The sequence below is a fragment of the Petaurus breviceps genome, unplaced genomic scaffold, assembly GCF_028583685.1.
Source record: "Petaurus breviceps papuanus isolate PSGF00001 unplaced genomic scaffold, PetGlider_PUasm1.0 90779, whole genome shotgun sequence".
Taxonomy (NCBI): domain Eukaryota; kingdom Metazoa; phylum Chordata; class Mammalia; order Diprotodontia; family Petauridae; genus Petaurus; species Petaurus breviceps.
This window is the reverse complement of record NW_027187344.1, coordinates 7,147,109-7,166,984: the sequence shown is the minus strand read 5'-3', so window position 1 is coordinate 7,166,984 and position 19,876 is coordinate 7,147,109. Positions and strand designations below refer to the sequence as shown.

Below are 19,876 nucleotides of genomic sequence, written 5' to 3'. Positions count from 1 at the left end.
CCCTGCAACAACAGCACTGTCCTTCACCAGTGGACAGTATTCACTCTCTGTCTGCAGGACAGTCTCAGGGCTTCTTAGCCAAAAGCCAGGTTCCAGGACTTCTTCAACAACAGGACTGTCTTTCACCAGTGGACAAATCTGGCAAAACAACATCAAAACAGACAGACAAAGTACCAGCAAAACAGCCATGTCTCCTCAGTCCTTGGCAGCTCAGGGGGCAGGTCTCAAAAGTCCAGGGCAATTCAAAGCGGCCACCAGCAATTCTCTTAGTCTCTCTCTCTGCCTCCACATGGGTGCTGCTTCCAAAAAGGTCTTCCGCCTCTCTCTTGTGTCTCCAAATCTACGTCACCAGCTCCTCCCAGTTCAGGACTTTCTTTTCACATCAACAAGTCCATCCCACAGGTGGGATTAACAAGCTCTGGGTTTTAACACAATCAATTTGAAAACCAAGCCAATACAGGGGAATCTTTAATTGCCATTACTATCACACCCTTGCACGTGACAGTATCAAAGGCCTTGGTTAAATCTGCATTGTAGACAGACCTCTGTTCTGTTTCTGGCATTTCTCCTGGAGTTGTCAGGCAGCAAACACCATATCAACTGTTCCTCAACCCTTTCTGAAGCCACACTGGCTCTCAGATAGATGACCATCTCCTGGGTGAAGGATCAGCCTATTAAGGAGGACTCTGGCAAGAATCTTGCCAGCAATGACTAAGAGAGAGACACCCTGCCCCCTTACTCCCATGAGTGTCACAAGACAAACTATTTCCTTAACCTTTATAGAAATGGGACAACTTTGAACTCTGGAGGGATAACCTCCTCTTTCCATGTAAGCCAGAAAATTTCACTCAGCTTTTGTATGAACAATGGGCTCACCCTACCTTGTAAATCTCAGCTGGAATAGAATCAGCACCACGTGCTTTGCCACATAAAAGGAGCCTAATGGCATTCAAAACCTTTTCAGTTGAAGCTTCATCTAGGGAGGGATTGACTTCAACCTGAGGTAAAAGTTTGGTCAGTGGCTTCAGCATTGATTGATGATGGTCTGTTGAGAACACTATGGAAATGTTCAGCCCATCTCTCTAGGATTATGTCATATCACTAATCAGTATGGCTCCATCAACACTGAGTAATTGAGATGACCATAGGTCTTTGGCCCATAAATAGCCTTCAGGGTGTCCTAAAAGCTCTTTGAATTGTTACTATCAGCATATAACTAAATTTCATCTGCCTTCTTACTAAGCCAAGAGTCCTGCACCTCGCTAAGCTTCACTTGTACTTTTGATGGAATTAAAGGCTGCCTTTTAAAGATGGATAACCTATTCTGCTGATAAACACTGTGGAGTTCTCATTTTTCGTTGATCAGTTTCTGAGTTTCCCCATCATTTTTGTCAAACCAGTCTTGAAGTTTGTGAATGTTTTGACTCAGATGAGCAAATGCAGTGCTATACACCAAATCTCTGAAAGCTGCACACTGCTTTTCTTTTCTTTCTTTTTTTTGCTTTTTGGAGGGCATTTAGGGTTAAGTGACTTACCCAAGGTCACGCAGCTAGGTTTTTTTTTTTTTGCTGTTGTGTCTGAGGCTAGATTTGAACTCAGGTCCTCCTGACTCCAGGGCCAGTGCTCTATTCACTGTGCCACCTAAGTGGCCCTTACCCACTGCTTTTCTGCTACACTGTTGCCAACTGTGTGTTGGCTCAACTTTCCCTTCAAGTTGGCAGCAAACTGTTTCTGCTGCTCAGAGAAGTATTCTAATCTGTTGACATTATTTCTTCTGGTAGTCCTTTTGTCTTGGGGCCACCACTTTTGTTGAATGAAAAATTTAGCTTGAAATCTATGAACAGTCCAGCACTCTGCACCACACGTTGCCTTTGTCATTCACATCCTGTCTGTCGCTTCTCCTTCTAATCACCTGGTCTACTAAATGCCAGTGTTTGCTGCAAGGGTGCAAAAATGAAGTTTTATTGTATTTAGGTAAATGAAAGATAGCATTGGTGATGAGAAGGTCATGAGATACACAAGCTATTTCCAACTTTACTGGCAGTCTGATGCTGCTCTAGCATTATCCTCTTTTGGCACATTGATGATAAGGGTCTCCAGGTCCTCATAAAATTTTCTTTGACCTTATCAGGGTTTGTCATGGTGGGAGCATAGGCACTGATGATGGTGTCATGGCACCTTCCTGTAAGGGGCAATCACACTGTCATGGGCCTGTCGTTCATTCTCTTTGGTAGGCATATAAGCTTGTTGACTATATTAGTTTTGATTATAAAACCTACACCAGTTTCACTGTGCTCCCCTTCACTGTAGACATTCCAGAAAAAAGCGTATCCAGCTCTAACTTCAGTAAGCTGACCTTCATTTTCCAGCCTTGTTTTACTCAGGGCTGCTATTTGGATGTAATACCTACTGAGTTCTTTTGCAACAAGAGTTATTCATCTTTCAGGCCTACTGGATTTTGTGTTGTCTATAAATGTGCATACATTCCATGTACCAAGGGTGAGTGGAATCATCTTTGCAGAAGTTTTTGTATATTTTTTTTGTGTTTCAACTGCAGGGTGGGATTCCCACCCTGCCATGGTAATCAGACCAGGATCAAGTAAGCAGACAATGTTTAGGGCCCCTTTTCTAGATCCTTCCTCACACCAGGAAGTGAGCAGTGCAATCCTTAAAAGGTTACTCAAATACCTGGGGGGCTGCCAAATCCCACTGCTGCTTCCCACCTTTGTGCAGGGTTGTGACTATGGCCCCAGTGTAACCACACATGCTACTGTGTCACTTGTCTGTCACCATGGACCACAGTCTGTCACTTTAATACAATGTGGGTGAAGCTATGAATTGGTCCTCCCATTTGGGAAACAATTTGGAACGATGCCCCAAAAACTATTATACTGTGTATACCTTTGACCCAGTGATACCACTAGAGGTAGATATCCCCCCTCCCAGAATCAAAGAAATAGCAAAAGAAGTCATATGTACAAAGATATTTTAGCAACTTTTTTGTGGTAGCAATGAATTAGAAATTGAAGGGGTATCCATTAATTGGGAAATGGCTTAACAAGTTGTGGTATATAAATGTGATGAAATATTGTGTGTTAAGAAATGATGATGGGGATGGTTTTAGAGAAACTTGGGAAGACATATTAATTGATGCAGAGTGAAGTGAGCAAAACCAGAAGAACAATTTATACTAAAACAACAATACTACAAACAACTTTGAAAGACTTAGAACTCTGATAAACACAATGAGCAACTCTAATTTCAGAAAAATTGTGATGAAACATTCCATTCACCTTTTGATAGATAATAGACTTGGAATGTAGACTGAGATGTAACTTTTTTTTGACATCGCCATATAGAAATTTGTTTTGCTTGATCATGCATGTTTGTAATATGGGTTTTTGTTTTTGTTTTTGTTTTTTTGCTTTCTTGGTAGAGGATGGAGACAGGGAGATCAGAGGAAAAGAAGTTGGGTTTTCATTTTTAAAAATAAAATGTAATTTAAAAAATAAATAGAAATAAACATTATGGTATATATAACACCTTTATTTTTTCTATGATCTCCTTGTGGTATACACAATGGAATCTCTAGATCAGTGGTTATAGATATTTTAAGTACATCCTAAGCCTAATTCCAAATTGCTTTCCAGAAAGGTTAAACCAATTCACAGCTCCAGTAACAGTGTATTGCTGTACCTGTCTTTTCACAGCCTCTCCAGCATTGACTATTCCCCTCTTTTAACATCTCTGACAATTTGCTTAGTATGAAATTAGATGTCTGAGTTGCTTTCATTTGCATTTCTCTTATTAATGATTTGGAGCAATCTTACATATGGTTTTTAATAATTTGCTATTCTTCTCTTAGGAGCTATTCATATCCTTTGATAATTTGTTCACCGGGGAATGCTTTTTGGTCACATATATTAGTTCTCTTAATGTCTTAGATATCAGTCTCTTATAAGAAATATTTGATGCAGAGATTTTTTCCCCCAATTTACTGCTTTTCTACTTATTCCAGTTGAACTGATATTGTTTAGGTCTTTGATTTCATGTAATTGAGGTCATCTATTTTATTTTTTATGGTTGCTTCTATCCCTTGTTTTGTTAAGAATTATCCCCGTGGCCTTACCTTTAAAAGATACTACATAGAGCTCTCTTCTGATTTTTTTCATGTGATCTTTATTATTTTATATTTCATATATATTATAAAATATATATTATAAAAAACAATTAAGAGTAGGATTCTTTACTTAATTAAATTATATATAATATTATATATAATATATATTTTAATTTTTTTATTTTGAACTTAAACACCAAAAAAACAGAGCATTCCACCTATTATAGAGAAGAAAGCACTCTACCAAACTCCTTTTTTCATTAAAATATGATCCTAATATTTAAACCAGAGAGGAATAAAGCAGAGAAAGAGAATTGTAGATCAATTTTACCAATAAATATTAATGTAAACCTTTAAAAATAAAATATTAGCAAAGAGAATACAGAAATATATCTAAAATATTAATTATTCCTTATATATGCTAGTTGTGTATATCTGCTAGTTGTGCAAGGATAGTTCAACATTTCAAAAGCAATTATTTTAATTAATCATGTAAAAATCAAAACCACATAATTATCTTAAAAAAAAAAAGATTTCCCAGAAATTTCTTTTAAAAATCCTTTCCCAAAATATAGCTCTCATTTCTGTTAAAAACTAAGAATAAGAGAAAAGCCTTTATTTAATATGGATAAAAATATATTCCTAAAACTAGGAAATAACACTATTTTTTGAGGAGAAAGAACACTAAAAACTTTTCCCATTAGATTGGGAATGTCACTATTATTTGACAGCACTAGCAATGCTAGCAATGGCAGTTAAAGAAAAGACTGAGGAATTAAAGATATAAACCTCATTAAAGAGAAGCACAATTATTCCTTTTGGCAAAGAATACACTTATTTATTTAGAAAACCCCAGAGAATTAGCTAAGAAATTAATGAAGATGATGAATAGCTTCAGTAAAGTGACATGATACAAAATTAAGTCCATAGTAATCATCAGTAATTCTGTGCAGTACTGACAAAAAGTAGGAGGAAATGATAGAGAAAATCTATTCAAATTAAATGCAAAATATCTGGGAGTTAACCTAATAAGATGCTCTCAAGACTTATATAGGTACAACCACAAAATGCTTTATAGAAATAAAGGAAGACAAATAATTGGAGGGATATTCCTCATTCATATTAAAGCTAAGCCAATATTTTTTAAATTGCATTACTGCCCAAATTAGTTTACATAATTTAGGGTTGTACCAATGATGAAAATGATAATGAAAAAAGGAGAAATGAGGGAGCCTAGTATTACCAGAGCTCAAATTATATTATAAAACATTAATCATCAAAACTATTTGGTACTCAACCACAATTCCAGAAGATTCATGATGAAACATGCTACCAATCTCATGACAGAGAGATGATGGACTCAGAATACAAAATGAGACATACTTTTTTCTGGATATTGCCAATGTGGGAATTTGTTACTTGACTATACATGTTTGTAACAGGGGAGTTGCTTTTCTTGCTTTCTCAGTGTGGGGTGGGGGAAAAGTTGAGTGGAAGAGAAGGCAGATATTAATTTGGAAAAAAGTTGTACTTTTTTTTAAAGTAGATCAATGGAACAGACCATACAAGCCAAGGCATAAAAGCAGATGAACATACTAGTACAGTGTTCAATAACCCCCTCAAAAAAAAAACAATTAAGAGTAGGGCTCTTGGGGTGGCCAGGTGGCACAGTGAGTAAGAGCACTGACCCCAGAGTTGGGATAACCTAGGATCGAAACCGGGCTCAGATGCTTAGCACCACACCCAGAAAATAACTGGCCATGTAACCTTGAGAAAGTTACTTAGCCCCAATTGCTTATAAAAAAAAAAAGAGCAGGGCTCTTTACTTAATAAGAAACTGCTAGAAAAATTGAAAAGCTTTTTGATATAAAGTACAATTTGATTTTACACAACATACTATATTATAATACTACTACTAATAAAACATAATACATTTATACAAATAGTCCATATGTAAAAAGTTATATTATTTTTTAAAATAAAGTTTAACAAAAGGAGGTACCTTTCACAACTATAATGAGAGGTAGGATTCATAAACAGATAAAAGATAGAGGAGATCACAAAATACAAAATTGACAATTTTATTATACTAAATGTCAAAGATTTTACATAAACAAAATCAATGCAATTAGCATAGGAAGAGTCTCTGCCAAATGGGAAAATAATCTTAGCAGCAAACATCTCTGGTAAAAATCTGTTATCCATGATCTATGGAGAACTGGTGCATATGTAAGCCTGTTAAATCATCCTCCAAAAGAGATTTTCAAAATAAGAAATCAACTTTGGGGTAAAAATCCTCCAAATCACTATAAAAATGCAAGTTAAAACAACTCCAAAGTACCACCCACCTCATGTCCATCAAACTGGAGAAGATGATAAAATATGGAAACAGTCTATGTTGGAGAAGCTGTGGGAAGGCAGACACACTAATTCAGCTCTGATTGAGTCTAAAAAGCAATTTTGAATGATGTTCAAAAAGTCCACAAAGTATTCATTTAGTGATCCCACTATGAGCGTATACCCTAAGGACATCAATGACAGAAAGAGAGGTCCCATATATGTCAAAATATTGAAAACAAAACTTTTTGTTGTAATAAAAAATCGGAAGCAAAGTGGGTGCCCAGTGACTAAAGAAATGTCTGGACTAATTGTGATATGTCAATAATAGAACACTGAGACACAAGGAAGTATGGTTATGAGACATTCTGAGTCTCTGGAAAATGAGAGAAGGTGGACAAGATAACCTTTAATGTCCCTTCTAGCTCTAACCTATAACCCCACGATCTTACATGAATTGATAGAGAGAGAGAACAAAGCAAAATCAGAAGAACAATCCACCCATTAGCTACAATAATATAAATGAAAATAACAACAAAAGGCCTGCTAGGTGGTGCAGTGAATAGAGCACGCATCCTGGAGTCAGGAGGACCACAGTTCAAATCCGGTCTCAGACACTTGACACACTGTATGACCTTGGGCAAGTCACCTAACCCCAACTGCCTTGCCTTCCCCCCTCAAAAAAAAAAAACCAAAACAAAAATAACAAAAGACATCAGAACTCAGACTAACAAATTTTTATCCCAGAGAATCTTTGACAAAATTTATTTCCCTCTTCTCGGTAGAAGAGGTGGACTATGAGTGCAGGATTTGGCTTGCTTGTCACTTGGTTTTGCTTGATTGTTTTTTGCTGTAAGGGAAGGTTTAGGGGGATATGTAGGAGGGAAGGGAATAAGCATTTATATAGTGCCTACAATATGCCAGGGACTGTGCTAAGCACTTTTTACAAATACCTCATTTAATCCTCACAACAACCCAAGTTAGGTGCTATTAGTATTCCCTTTTACAGTTGAGAAACTGAGGTACAAACATATGTTAAATGACTTCCTCAAGGTCACACAGTAAATGTCTGAGTCAGGGTGTGACCTCAGTTCTTTCTGGCTCCAGATACAGTTTTCTATCCACTCTGTTACAAGCTGCTATCAGGTTTATTGGGAAGTGATTATGGTGTCAAAAACAAAAAGCAACAAAACATTAAAAAGATGTTTTATTGTATAAGGTTTTCTTTTTTAAATTAATAGTAGTAGGGGAGGTAAGATGGAAAGAAAATAAATTATTGCCAATTTTTTGAAAACACTGTAAAAAACTTTTTAAAAATTCTCCTGTATGCAGCTCATTCTCAGAAATATTTTTAGAGATTAAAAAAAGAAATGATGATAATTGGAAGTAATGACCTTATTTATTTCCCTTTTGGGTTATCAACAGCTTGCTTGAAAAGGCCAGGTTGGATCGGATGTAACTGTCCTCAATATCTTCTTGTTCCTATGCTTCTAATTTGGTATCGATTTCAGCTTTCTTCTAATTAGTCAACGGTCTGAGTATGCCTTGTTGATTCTAAAATGATTTCCACAGAGACAACCAGTCCTTCATGTCTTGTCTGCTAAAATGGAATCCATTTCCTCTTGGGGAGTGATATTGTTCAGTGGTCACTGTATCCAGCACCTTCTGACTTTCTTGAAGAAAGTATTTGTGATGGACAGGCCTGAGGTTTCCACTGTCAGTAAGCTTTTGTCCATTTTCCATTTCTTAATCCTAAACCAAATTTCCCAGTATCATTTTCATTGTTTTCACCTATGTCCACCCTTATACTGAGGTCACCGAGGTACATGTTGATGTGGCTTAGAAGATTTGTCAGGTTCATTGGAATAAGACTTTTGTGTAACCTTTATTGCTTAGGGGCTAGCTACAGAGGTCTTAAAATGATGCTGAAAGCCCTCCTCACTCTGACTCTATGTTAGCTCTCCAGTTTTACTGAACCTGGCTTCCATTATGCACATTCTGTTCCAGTCATATTGGATTATCAGCAGTTTCCCAGTCTCATTCTGAACTTTGTTCCTGAGGAAAGACAATTATAGGATCAGGGTTCTACAGCTGGAAGCTACTCACTTCTTTGCAGAGGTGGGGGACTATGGCCATAGACTACTGTATACACTGTCAGACCCTGTTGATATATTGGTTGGTTTACCAAACTGCTCTCTAGGTCATCCTTTTTTATTCTTTGTTACACAGAATGACTCTCCAGATAGGGAGAGAGGAGAAAAATATTCAGAAATAAAGGTAAAGTAAAAAAAAATCCCAAACTATTTAGTCTAACATCCTCATTTTATAGATGAGGAAACTGAGGCCAGGGAAATTAATTGATTTGCCCAGATCACACAGTTTGTGTCAGAGATAGGACTTAAACCTAAGTGAGTGCTCTTGGATACAGGGTTCTTTCCACACTACCTCATGTTAGAGTAGTGTACTAGAAGGTATAAAACTTGATTTCAAGTTTTAGCTTTGTGGCACTAATCAGCTGTGTGACCTTAGGCAAGTCATTTCTCCCTGTGATTCGTTTCTTCTTTCGTTAAAACAAAGAGGTTGGGCTAAAGAATCTCCAAGATCTCATATAACTACAACATTCTGTGATGTTGCTCTGCCTGTTGAAAGCCTTCTTCCAGCTTAGGTGCCACCCCCACCAGGAAATCTCCTTTGATTCTCTCCCTCTAGCCACCTCTTCAACCTAAAATTTATCTTTCCCTCCAAAAATTCTCCTATGAGATATCTTACATTTTTCTTCAAATTTTTTTTGGTCTTTTGACTTATTTTAATAAAAGTTTTAATATTTCTTGTTGTCTCCTAAAGTCATCAGCTTCTATCTGGTCCCTTCTAATTTTCAGGGAGTTTTTATTTTTACATTGGGGAAGTTTTTCTATTTCTTGTTGCAAGCTATTAATTCTCCTTCCAAATCTTTGTCATATAGCTCATTTCTTTTCCCATTCTTTTCTTTTAATACAATAATTTGATTTTCTAAAATGATTTTTAGCTCTTTAAAAAAATAACTCTTGCTTCATCTCCTCCAAGACTTCTGGTTAGACTTGTGCTCAAACTGTGTTATTCTTTGAGACTTTGCTTGTAGACATTTTGGAGTTTTCTCTTTTTCTAGGTTTGTGTCTAGAGGTCCCTGTCACTATAATGGTTCTTTGTGGTGAAATTCTTTGTTTGCTTCATTCTTCCAGAGTTCTTCCTGACTTCCGACATGATGTTAAGGCCAGGCTCTGCACACTTCTGGAGAAAAGGTCTAGGCTGAGCTTTTGCCTTCTTGGGTCCTTCTCCTACTGTCTTGGGGTATTTTCCTAGATTTCAGGGGTAGCTTAGGCTGGGAACCTGCAAGCTTCTCCTAAAATTTTCCCAGAGCACTTAGAGGCCTTCCTTTGCTCCTGTACTGTTCTCCTTTTTGTTTTTTGCTGTTGTTTTTCCTTTTTATTATTATGAACTTGACAAACATCAATAAATATGAACATTTCCCTATATAAAGAAGGGAGAAAGATAACTGCCAGTGAAAATATGACTCTACTATATGCATCTTGGTGAGGTTTTTTTAAAAACCCATTTCAAATTTAACATAGTAATCCCAACACTAACCTGTTTGGCTGTCTACTCCTGAACTTCCCTCTTCTCTGTTTTGTGTTACACTCTGCTTTGTATCACACTTATTTGGGCATATTATATTCCCCTTATTTGATTGTAAGCTCTCTGGGGGCAGGGTTGTGCTATTCTCCATCTTTATATCTCCCCCCACACACACACACTTGGCAATATATGTTTGGCATATAACAGGCATTTACTGAATGTTTTTTGAATCAAACTGACCCAGGCCAAGCAATCCATTCTTAAGTCCCTGGAGAAATCTACTGCATCTAGAGGAAATTTTTCTGTTTTGCGAACAACAAAGCCTTTCAGGCAACTCTTCCCATCAGTTGAAGCCCTGCCTACTCAGAGACACTGGTGAGCCCTTATTAATCAGCATACTATAGCCAGCGTAAAGCCTATCCTGAAAAGGAACATAGCTAGAAGGAAAAGTGAGAGGTATTCACTTCCATCCCCCTCCCTCTGGGGAAAACCATACCTGGACTTTGCTAGCAACGAGAGGCAATCTTATTTTTACGGGCCCTTGGAGATTCCAAATTCTCCATATCTCTCTGTGTCTCCATGTCTTCATCTCTCTTTGTCTCTCTGTATGTATGTATATACACATATATGTGTGCAACATACATGTGTGTATATGCATATACATATGCATGTATATATGCATGTGTATGTGCACGTATACATACAAACATGCATACATACACATATAAAATTCCCTCCCTCATTTCCCCCTCCATTACCATGGGATCAACTAATAATATGTTTGTATGTATATACATTATATATTAGGGCAGCTAAGGGGCACAGTGGATAGAGTGCTGTTCCCAGAGTCAGGAAGACTCATCTTCCTGAGTTCATATCTAGCCTCAGACATTAACTAGCTGTGTGACCCTGGACAAGTTGTTAACCCTTTTTACCTCAGTTTCCTCATCTATAAAATGAGCTAGATAAGAAAATGGCAAACTGCTCCAGTATCTTTACCAAGAAAACCCCAAATGAAGACACAAAGAGTTGGACATGACTGAAACAACTGAAAAAACAACAAAAATGTTACATATATTCTAAATTTAGTCATCAACAAAAACATTCAGGAAAACAAAAAATAAAAAACCCATAAACTCCAAGTGTGCATATTTATATTACTTTTAATAAATAATAATATCAAGCGGCTAGGTGGCACAGTGAATAAAGCCCTGGCCCCAGAGTCAGGAGGACCCAAGTTCGGTTCTGGCCTCAGACACTTGACACCCACACAAAAAAACTAGCCGTGTAACCTTGGGCAAGTTACTTAACCACAATTGCCCTCCAAAAGGCAAAAAAATAATATCTTGTTTTCTGACCCTTTTGATCACTTACTTCTGCTTACTTTTTCAAATTCTGCTCCTACAATTTTTATGTCATAGTATCAGCATGTATATTGTTATTCTGATTCTAGATCTATAATACATACTGCTTTGTATAAATTTTCCTATATTCTGATATTCTTGTTTAATATTTGTTTATATTCTGATTATTTGTCATTTCTTATTGCACAGTTCCAGTTCTAATTCAATAATCATTTATCAAGGTCCTGCTATGTTCGAGTTATGGTGCTAAGTGCTGGAGATATAAAATCAAAACAGTTTCTGCTTTCAATGAGTTTACATTCTATTAGGAGAAGACACAGTAATTTGAGGAGAGAATTCTAAGAACTGGGCATGGTGGGGAGGAGACTGGTGAAACTGAGGAAGGTTTAATACAGAAGGTAGAAACTGTGCTTTGAAGAAAGATTGGAATTCTGAAAGGCAGAGATGAAGAGGGAGTTCCGGCATGGAGATTAGGAGATGGAATGACATTTGGAGAAAAACTAAGAAAGTTTGGCTCAAACACAATGAGTGTGAAGAGGGAATAACATGAAATAAAGTTAGAAAATTCTGTTAGAGCCAAACTGTAGAAACTCTAAATGCCAGACTAATGAATTTATATCCTACAGAAGAATTTCTTAATCTGGAGTCCATGGACTGTGGGGGTCCAGTTTTAGGGGGTCCTTGAATTTAGATAGGAAAAAAATATACCTTTATTTTCACTAATTTCTTTTTTGCTTTTTTGTTTGTTTGTTTGGATGGCAATTGGGGTTAAGTGACTTGCCCAAAGTCACACAGCTAGTAAGTGTGTCAAGTGTCTGAGGCCGGGGCTGGTGCTCTATTCACAGCACCACCTAGCTGCCCCTTCACTAATTTCTTATAGAAAATTAGCATTTCCTTCAGTTATAAATATAGGCAAAAACCCCACATTATTCTAAGAAGGGGTCCATGGGCTTCATCAGATTGCACAAGGGGTTCACTAACAAAAAAAAAAAGAGGAAGTACTCTTGTCCTAGAGATATTTAAGAACCACCAAAGGATTTTGAGTAGGGGAATAATATGATCAGAACTGTGCTTTAGGAAAATTATTTTGGTGACTGTGTGAAAGAGAGATTAGAAAGAAAAACTGAATTAAAAGACTATTACAATAGTCCAGATGAAAGGTGATAAGGGCCAGGAATAGTGTGTGGAAGAGGAGATGTATTCTTGGGATGTTCTGGAGGTGGAATCAGCAAGATTTGGCAATGCATAGGATATCAGTAATGGAGGAGAAAGAATCAAGGATAACCTTAAGGTTATGAAGCCTGTTGATTGTGAGCATGGTAGTTCCCTTAATGGAAATGGGGAAGTTTGGAGGAGGATCAGGTTTATAAAGGAAGATGAATAATTGGAGTTTGGACATGTTGAGTTGGAGGTGATGTTAGAACATCCTTCTGGAAATATCTAGCAGATAGTTAGAGATGTTAGGAGAAAGATTTGAGCTAGATATATAGATTTGGGAGTCTTTTGAATGGAGCTGATACTTGAACCCACAATAATGGATGGAGAGTATAGGGGAAAAAATGAAAAAAGGGACCCAGAACACAGACTTGAGACATTTAGTGGGCAGGAAGTGGGTGATGCCCAATCAAAAGAGACTGAGAAGGAACCAGTAGATAGGGAAGAGAGTGGTGTAACAGAATTGAGGGAGCGAGTGTCCAAGAGAAGGTCAGATCTAAGTAGAGCTGATGGACAACACAGTAAAAAGTTGCAGAAAGGCCAAAGAATATTATATTCGTATGTCACCGTTTATTTGCCTACAGTTTATTTAGCTATTGCTCTTCCATTAGCATATGGGTCGTTTAAAAGGAGGGTTTTTTTTGGAGTGGGGGTCTGTGTCTGTCTCTGTTGGGGGTGGTATTATTTGTTTTTTGAAGAAACTAAATGCTTCTTCTAGGCTTCTAGCTCATCCCCTGCAACTAAGTGCACTAGTTTGTTGGGAGACAATATAGCATCGTAACTAAGAATGATGGTTCATGGAAGGTCCTTGCAGCCCTCTGATAAGCAGAAATTTCTCTGGGATTCTGACAGTCCTTGATTGATTGTGTTTCATGTGACTTTTAGGTAACCAGGATCTAGTAAAATGTTTACAGGGCTTTTCAATTCTAATACTAAAATTTGGGGGCTACTGATTTGGAGCTACATTGTTGGTAGAGTTTGAATTGGTCCAATCATTCTGGAAAACAATTTAGAATTATGATGAAAAAGTGACTAATATGTCCATACCCTGTTTTTTTTTTTCTTTTCGTAGGGAGGAAGGCAGGGCAACTGGGGTTAAGTGACTTGCCCAAGGTCACATGGCCAGTAAAGTGTTAAGTGTCAGAGGCCGGATTTGAACCCAAGTCCTCTTGACTCCAGGGCCAGTGCTCTATTCACCACACCACCTATCCACCCCATGTCCATACCCTTTGACTCAGAGATGCCACTGCTAGGGATATACCCCAAGGAGGTCAATGATAAAAAGAAAGGTCCCATGTACACCAGATATTTTGTTCTTTATATTGTAGCAAAGCATTCTAAACAAAGTATATAGCCATAGTTTGGTGATTGACCTAATAAATTGTAGTATGTTAAAATGTTACAAAATATTATTGCATCATAAGAAATGACAGGTATGAAGAATTCAGAGAAGCATGAGAAGACTTTCAAGAACTGACACAAAGTAAAAACAAAAGAAAACAAAAACCTGATACACAGTAAAGGGAACCAGGAAAACAGAGTACATAATGACAACCATAAGAAACTAAACTATGTTTAAAACAGTAAGACTAAATTAACCACTGTGTAATTATAAGGATCAAGTTTGACTCAAGAGAAGTTGAAAACATGTATCTCTGCCCCTTTGCTGTAGAGGGGAAATACTATGATGATGAAACCTTTCATATGCTGTTAGTTGAAGTCTTGGTTGATTTTACCAGATTCTTCTCTTTCTCATTCTTTCTTAGTCTCTTTTATAAGGCATGGCTCTCTGGGGAGAGGAGAGAAATATGTTCATTTATGAAGGTGATACAGAAACGATACCTATAAAAACTAAGAAAAAAAATCTTAGAGCTAAAAAGTGCTGTAGGTAGTGAGTTCTCTATCACTGTGGATATGCCAACAGAGACTGAATGATGAATTGTTTGAGATGTTGTAGAGCAGGTTCCTTGCAGATACAGATCAGACTAAATAGCAAGCAATTAAGTGCCTCCTATAGTCCAGGCCCTCTTCTTGGTTCTGGGGATACAAATCTAATAGTGAGATAGTTTTTACCTTCAAGGAATTTAAATTCTCAGGGATCCCTAACAACTCTGAAATTCTGAGGCTATTGGTGGGTCATTTCCTTCATTTTACAGATCATAGAATCATAGGATATAGAGTTGGAAGGAACTTTAGATTTTCTCTAATCTAGCTCCCTCACCTTATAGTCGAAGGAACTGAGGACCAAATAAGTAAAATGCTTTGCCAAAAGTAATATAGATTGGTGGCAGAGCCTGAAACATAGAATGATAAACATAGAAGAGACTTTGGAAAGGAATTAATCCAACTCATTTTATAGAGGAGGAAACTGAGGCAGGTAGGTGGCACAGTGGACAGAGAGCTGGGTCTGGAGTCAGGAAACAGTCAGTCTGTAACCTCAGAAACTGGCCAGCAGTGTAACTGAGCAAGTTGTCTAACCTCTGTTTGCCTCACTTTCCTCAACTGTGAAATGAGGATAACAAAAAACCCACCTCCCAGAGCTTCTATGAGGACTGAATGAGATAATATTTGAAAAGCACTTGGCGAAGTGCCTGGCACATAGAAGGCCCTTAAGAAATAATGATTCCCTTCCCCAGCCCACTCACCACCATGCCTCCTTCTATACAACACAGCAATGCCTCTCAGACAGACACTGGAGGGAAACCTTTTCTCCTCACCTAAATCTAAATAGATTTGGAGGGGAGGGGAGGGTAGAGGCATCAGAGCCTCAAGGCATTCAGTGAGCCTTGAGTGACAGCAGCATTTGCATCTATTGCTGACAGGCCAAGAATCAGTTATACTGCATGCTGGCTTACACAAGGGTAGCCTTGCCCCCATGGAAAACTTCCTGTAGAAGCAGAGCAGGAGGAGGCCACAGTTGTGGGAAGGAGAAGTGGTTAGCAGTGGTTTGGGAGACTCTAAACTAGTTATTTGGAAGATATGCTACTGTTCAGATTCCCACCAGCATCTCCTCCCCCAGGTCCTTGCATAGAGCTGGAACAGTCTTCCAGACACTATCCCCAGACTACCCATGAGATCTAATGTTTCAATTCATTCTATCCCTGCCTCCACCCCACCCCCCTTTTGTTGAAAGCCTTTCTCCACTCCTAAATTTCCCTACATTCTCTAACCCCAATCCCCAAGCATGCTTCTACTCCTGTACAATCTTGCCTTCCTTAGAACCTAGTGATCCATGCCCCAACATGCAAGGATCCAGGCCAGCCACAGGCCTCCTTCGTGGGCTTTTGTGTTGTGTGGATCTGATCATAGCCCCTGGCTAGGAGTTGCTAGGGGAATTGAAGGCCTTCCATAGAGGGAGGATTCTCCCACCTCATCTTCCCTCAATCCTGGCAAGCATTCTTGACAGTCTTCCAATCCCCATCCAAAATTCAGACCTATTGACAGACAGTCCCCAGCTGGGCAGCTAGTCTTCTACATGGCCTCATTCCCTGGGTGGCTACACCCTGCCTGCCCTGGGGGAGGTGCTGAAAAGGAACTGACTAATTAGCAAGAGGAAGCAAGAAAGATGAGGGGCTTCAAACCACAAGCCAACAGTCAAGTACTGAAGCCACTGTCTTGGTCTGCCAGGGGAAAAAAACTAAGGAAAACTAGGGAAAAGCTCCATTAGAAATTATTCGTAGGCAGGAACACGAGGAATGAACAAGTAAGGAATGTTGATGGAAAATTTTCCAGGCAAGTTTGAAAAACCAGAGCACCTTTTGGCCTCTGCTGTTGCCTACATACAGATGGGTTGGCTTGTGTTGTGGCCCAGCCTGCTGCTTCAGGCTGAGGGCCCAAGCTAAAGATGGGAAGTTCTTGAGACACAGAATTTCAGGAGTTATACCAGGTGCCGTTCCTCCCTCTCAACCCATCCCACTTCTCCCCCTTTCCTGACTCTGTGCCCCTGAGGGTTATTGTTCTGGGGATTAGCCCAAGTGCACAAAAAGGAGTCATCCTTCCAGTCTGTGAATGGCTCTCCCACCTCAATTCCATTCCATTTGGATATACAGACAATAACCAGTCTCTGTCCTCCAGAAGCTTATACTCTACTGAGAATACTAAATGACTTTTCAACAGTGTGTTTTATGTCCATAATCTCTTTTGATCTTCATAACCCTCTGAGGTAAGTCCTCCAGCTATTATTATTTTCATGTTACAGATGAGGAAACAGACTTAGAGAGTTGATGTGATTGACCCATAATCACACAGTTAAGAAATGTCAGAGATAGAATCAAACCCAGGTATTCCTGACTCCAGGGTAAACACTAAAAACTACACCATGCTGCTAACAACATGAGTGCATGTTCCTTGAGTTGCTTTTCTAACAGCAGCTATGGATTTACCCCGAGCCGTATTTACTCTCTTGGCTCCCTCTTAGGATGAATGGTTTAGAGTCATGAAATACTGCAACTGGAAAGGAACTTGAAACATGGAATTTTAGACCTGGAAGGGATCTCAGAACAAATTAGAGCTAGAGATCATGGGATCATGGGATTTAGAAATGGAATTAATCTCATCTAGCCCACCCTCCTTACATATTATAAGAAAAGGGAACTGAGGCAGTTTACTGTTGAAAGAGCTGGATTTGGTATCAGAGGACCTGGGTTCAAATCCCACCTCATACACTTGCCAACTGTGTGACTGTGGGCAAATCACTTAATCTCCTTGAGTCACAGTTTCCTCATGTATAATATGAGGGTTGAAATGGTTTGGAAAAGTGACTAATCTGCCATCTTTATGATCACATGACCCTAAAATCCATATCTATAAGATGAGAGGGATGGATTAGAGAGCCCCTGAGAGTCTTTCCAACTCTAGGCCTAGGATGCTATTATCCTATGATTATAGAAAAGTAAGGTCTAGGAGCAGCTAGGTGGAGCAGTGAATAGAACGAAGGCCCTGGAGTGAGGAGGACTGGGTTCGGATCTGGCCTCAGACACTTAACACACACACACACACACAAACTAGCCCTGTGACCTTACCAAAAAACTAGCTGTGTGACCTTGGGCAAGTCACTTAACCCCAGTTGCCCTCCAAAAAGCAAAAAAACAAAGTAAAGTCAGTCAATAAACATTTAATAAGGGCCTGCTATGTACCAGGCACTATGCTAAGCATTGGGGATATGGGGGAGGGGAGGCAAAAGATAGTCTCTGCCCTCAAAGAACTCACAATCAAGCAAACAAATATGTACAAATAAGCTATACACAGGAAAAATAGGAAATAATGTTAAAAGGAAAGGAACTAGAATTAAGAGGGTTTGGGAAAAACTTCCAGTAGAAGATGGGATTTTATTTTGAACTTGAAGGAAGCAGAGAGGAGGAGGGAGAGCATTCCAGGCATAGAGGACGGCCAGAGAAAAGACTTAAATTCAAATCTGGCCTCAGACACTATTAGTGGTGTGACCCTGGGCAAGTAATTTAACCTCTACTTTCCTTAATTTCCTCCTCTGTAAAATGGGGATAATAATAGCACCTACCTCACAGGGTTACTGTGAGGATCAAATGAGAAAATATTTGTGAAGGGCTTGACACAGTGCCTTGCACATAGTGATTGTTCCTTCCCTCCCTTCCTCCCCTCACCCCTCATTATAAGGCTCAGAGAGCAGAGTGACTTACCCATAGTTATACATTTATTAAAGGTAGAATAGGAACTAGGACCTCTGTCTGTTTCATGGGTGTCTAGAGTTAGGGAGTAGAGTCTGTGGCCAAAGAACAGCATAAAGTTAACTGGTCTAATGCAGGGATCCAATTCATCAGAATGGTGCCCTACCCAGTTGAGCTAAGCAACAGCAGCTCCACACATCTCTGATGATGTCATTTCTTTTCCTGTGCAGCTCTGCTCTTGGATATCATGACTGTGGCTGGAGTGCAGAAGCTCATCAAACGACGAGGCCCTTATGACATGAGCCCAGGCCTCCTAGACTACCTCACCATGGACATCTATGCCTTCCCAGCTGGCCATGCCAGTCGAGCTGCCATGATATCCAAGTTCTTCCTCAACCACCTTGTGCTGGCCGTCCCTTTGCGGATCCTTTTGGTGCTCTGGGCCTTCTGTGTGGGCTTGTCAAGGGTTATGATTGGGCGGCATCACATCACTGATGTGGTCTCTGGCTTCGTTATTGGCTACTTCCAATTCAAACTGGTGGAACTGGTCTGGATGTCCTCCAACACCTGCCAGATGTTGATATCCATCTGGTGAACAGCACTGTTGCAGCTTGACCTTTTCAAGAGAAGGGAGATGAAGAATAGAAAACAACCCTCCAGAGGAAGGAAGTTGGAGCCATTCCCCTTGAATATATTATTAGATTCTCATTTTATTTCCCTATCATGTTTGGTGGCCAGTATCCACAGGTTATCCCAGTCATAATATGGAGGGCCGTGTTTCTTAAAAAACACCAATTTCCCCATCCTTCCCCAAAACACCTAGAGTTACTTTGACTTTCCCTCATCATCTCAAACCCAGTGGAATTTCAGCATTTCAGAAGCAATATTGCTAAGCTCCTGCTTATAGAGATGTCAGAGTCAAAGTCAAGCTGGGAAAAGTGGGTGGTTTCTGGTATTCACCTTTTGTTGTTACTGTTGTTAAGTTTTTTTGGCAGGTGCCTGTAAATCCCAGGCTCCATTCCTCCAAGAAATGCCCCATCATCCCCTTTTGATGTGTGGGCCTGTCAGCACTCACCATAGATGGACCCTCAAGCCAGCATCGGAGCTCAGGCATGTGGTGAACCAGCTCTTTTCTGCAAGTCTTGTCTCCAGCTGGCTTTTCCCAGGGTGCTTCTGCATCCTGGCATTTGGAAAGGCCAGTACTAGCCCATCCTGCCGTGCTCGTGAAAGCTAGACTAGACAAAGCACTGGCTAGCATCCAGTAGCATCCAGCGCTGCTTTGGCCCCCAGGGGCCGGACTCTGTGTGACCTAATAGGTCTTTTCCAAGTCAAACTTGTATAGTTCTGTATTTCATGTGACAATATATACAATATGCAAATGAGCCATTGGGGGTGGTTTTTTTTTTTCCCTAGTGGAAGAATCACTTTTCATGACTCAGCACTTCTGTTGCCGGCTTATTAAAACACAGCTACGTGGAGAAACATAAATTGCTTTCAGAGTAGGGGCTGGAACACTCAGGGGATTCAGGAAGGTCCCTGAGTCTTCTGCCTTCTTTGGGCAGACCATTTTCAAACCTGCCTCAGTC

The 19,876-nt window shown here is 39.4% G+C and overlaps 1 protein-coding gene across 1 annotated transcript in view; it reads left to right on the top strand.

Annotated features, from left to right (window-relative positions):
- PLPP7 (phospholipid phosphatase 7 (inactive)) overlaps positions 1 to 19,672 on the top strand; it is a 34,179-nt gene extending 14,507 nt beyond the window's left edge. Inside the window, exon 2 of the mRNA XM_069069332.1 lies at positions 18,521 to 19,672. Within this exon, the coding sequence (XP_068925433.1) occupies positions 18,521 to 18,885 (365 nt within the window). The 3' untranslated portion in view covers positions 18,886 to 19,672. The remainder of the gene's footprint in view (positions 1 to 18,520) is intronic.
- Positions 19,673 to 19,876: the final 204 nt, after the last annotated feature.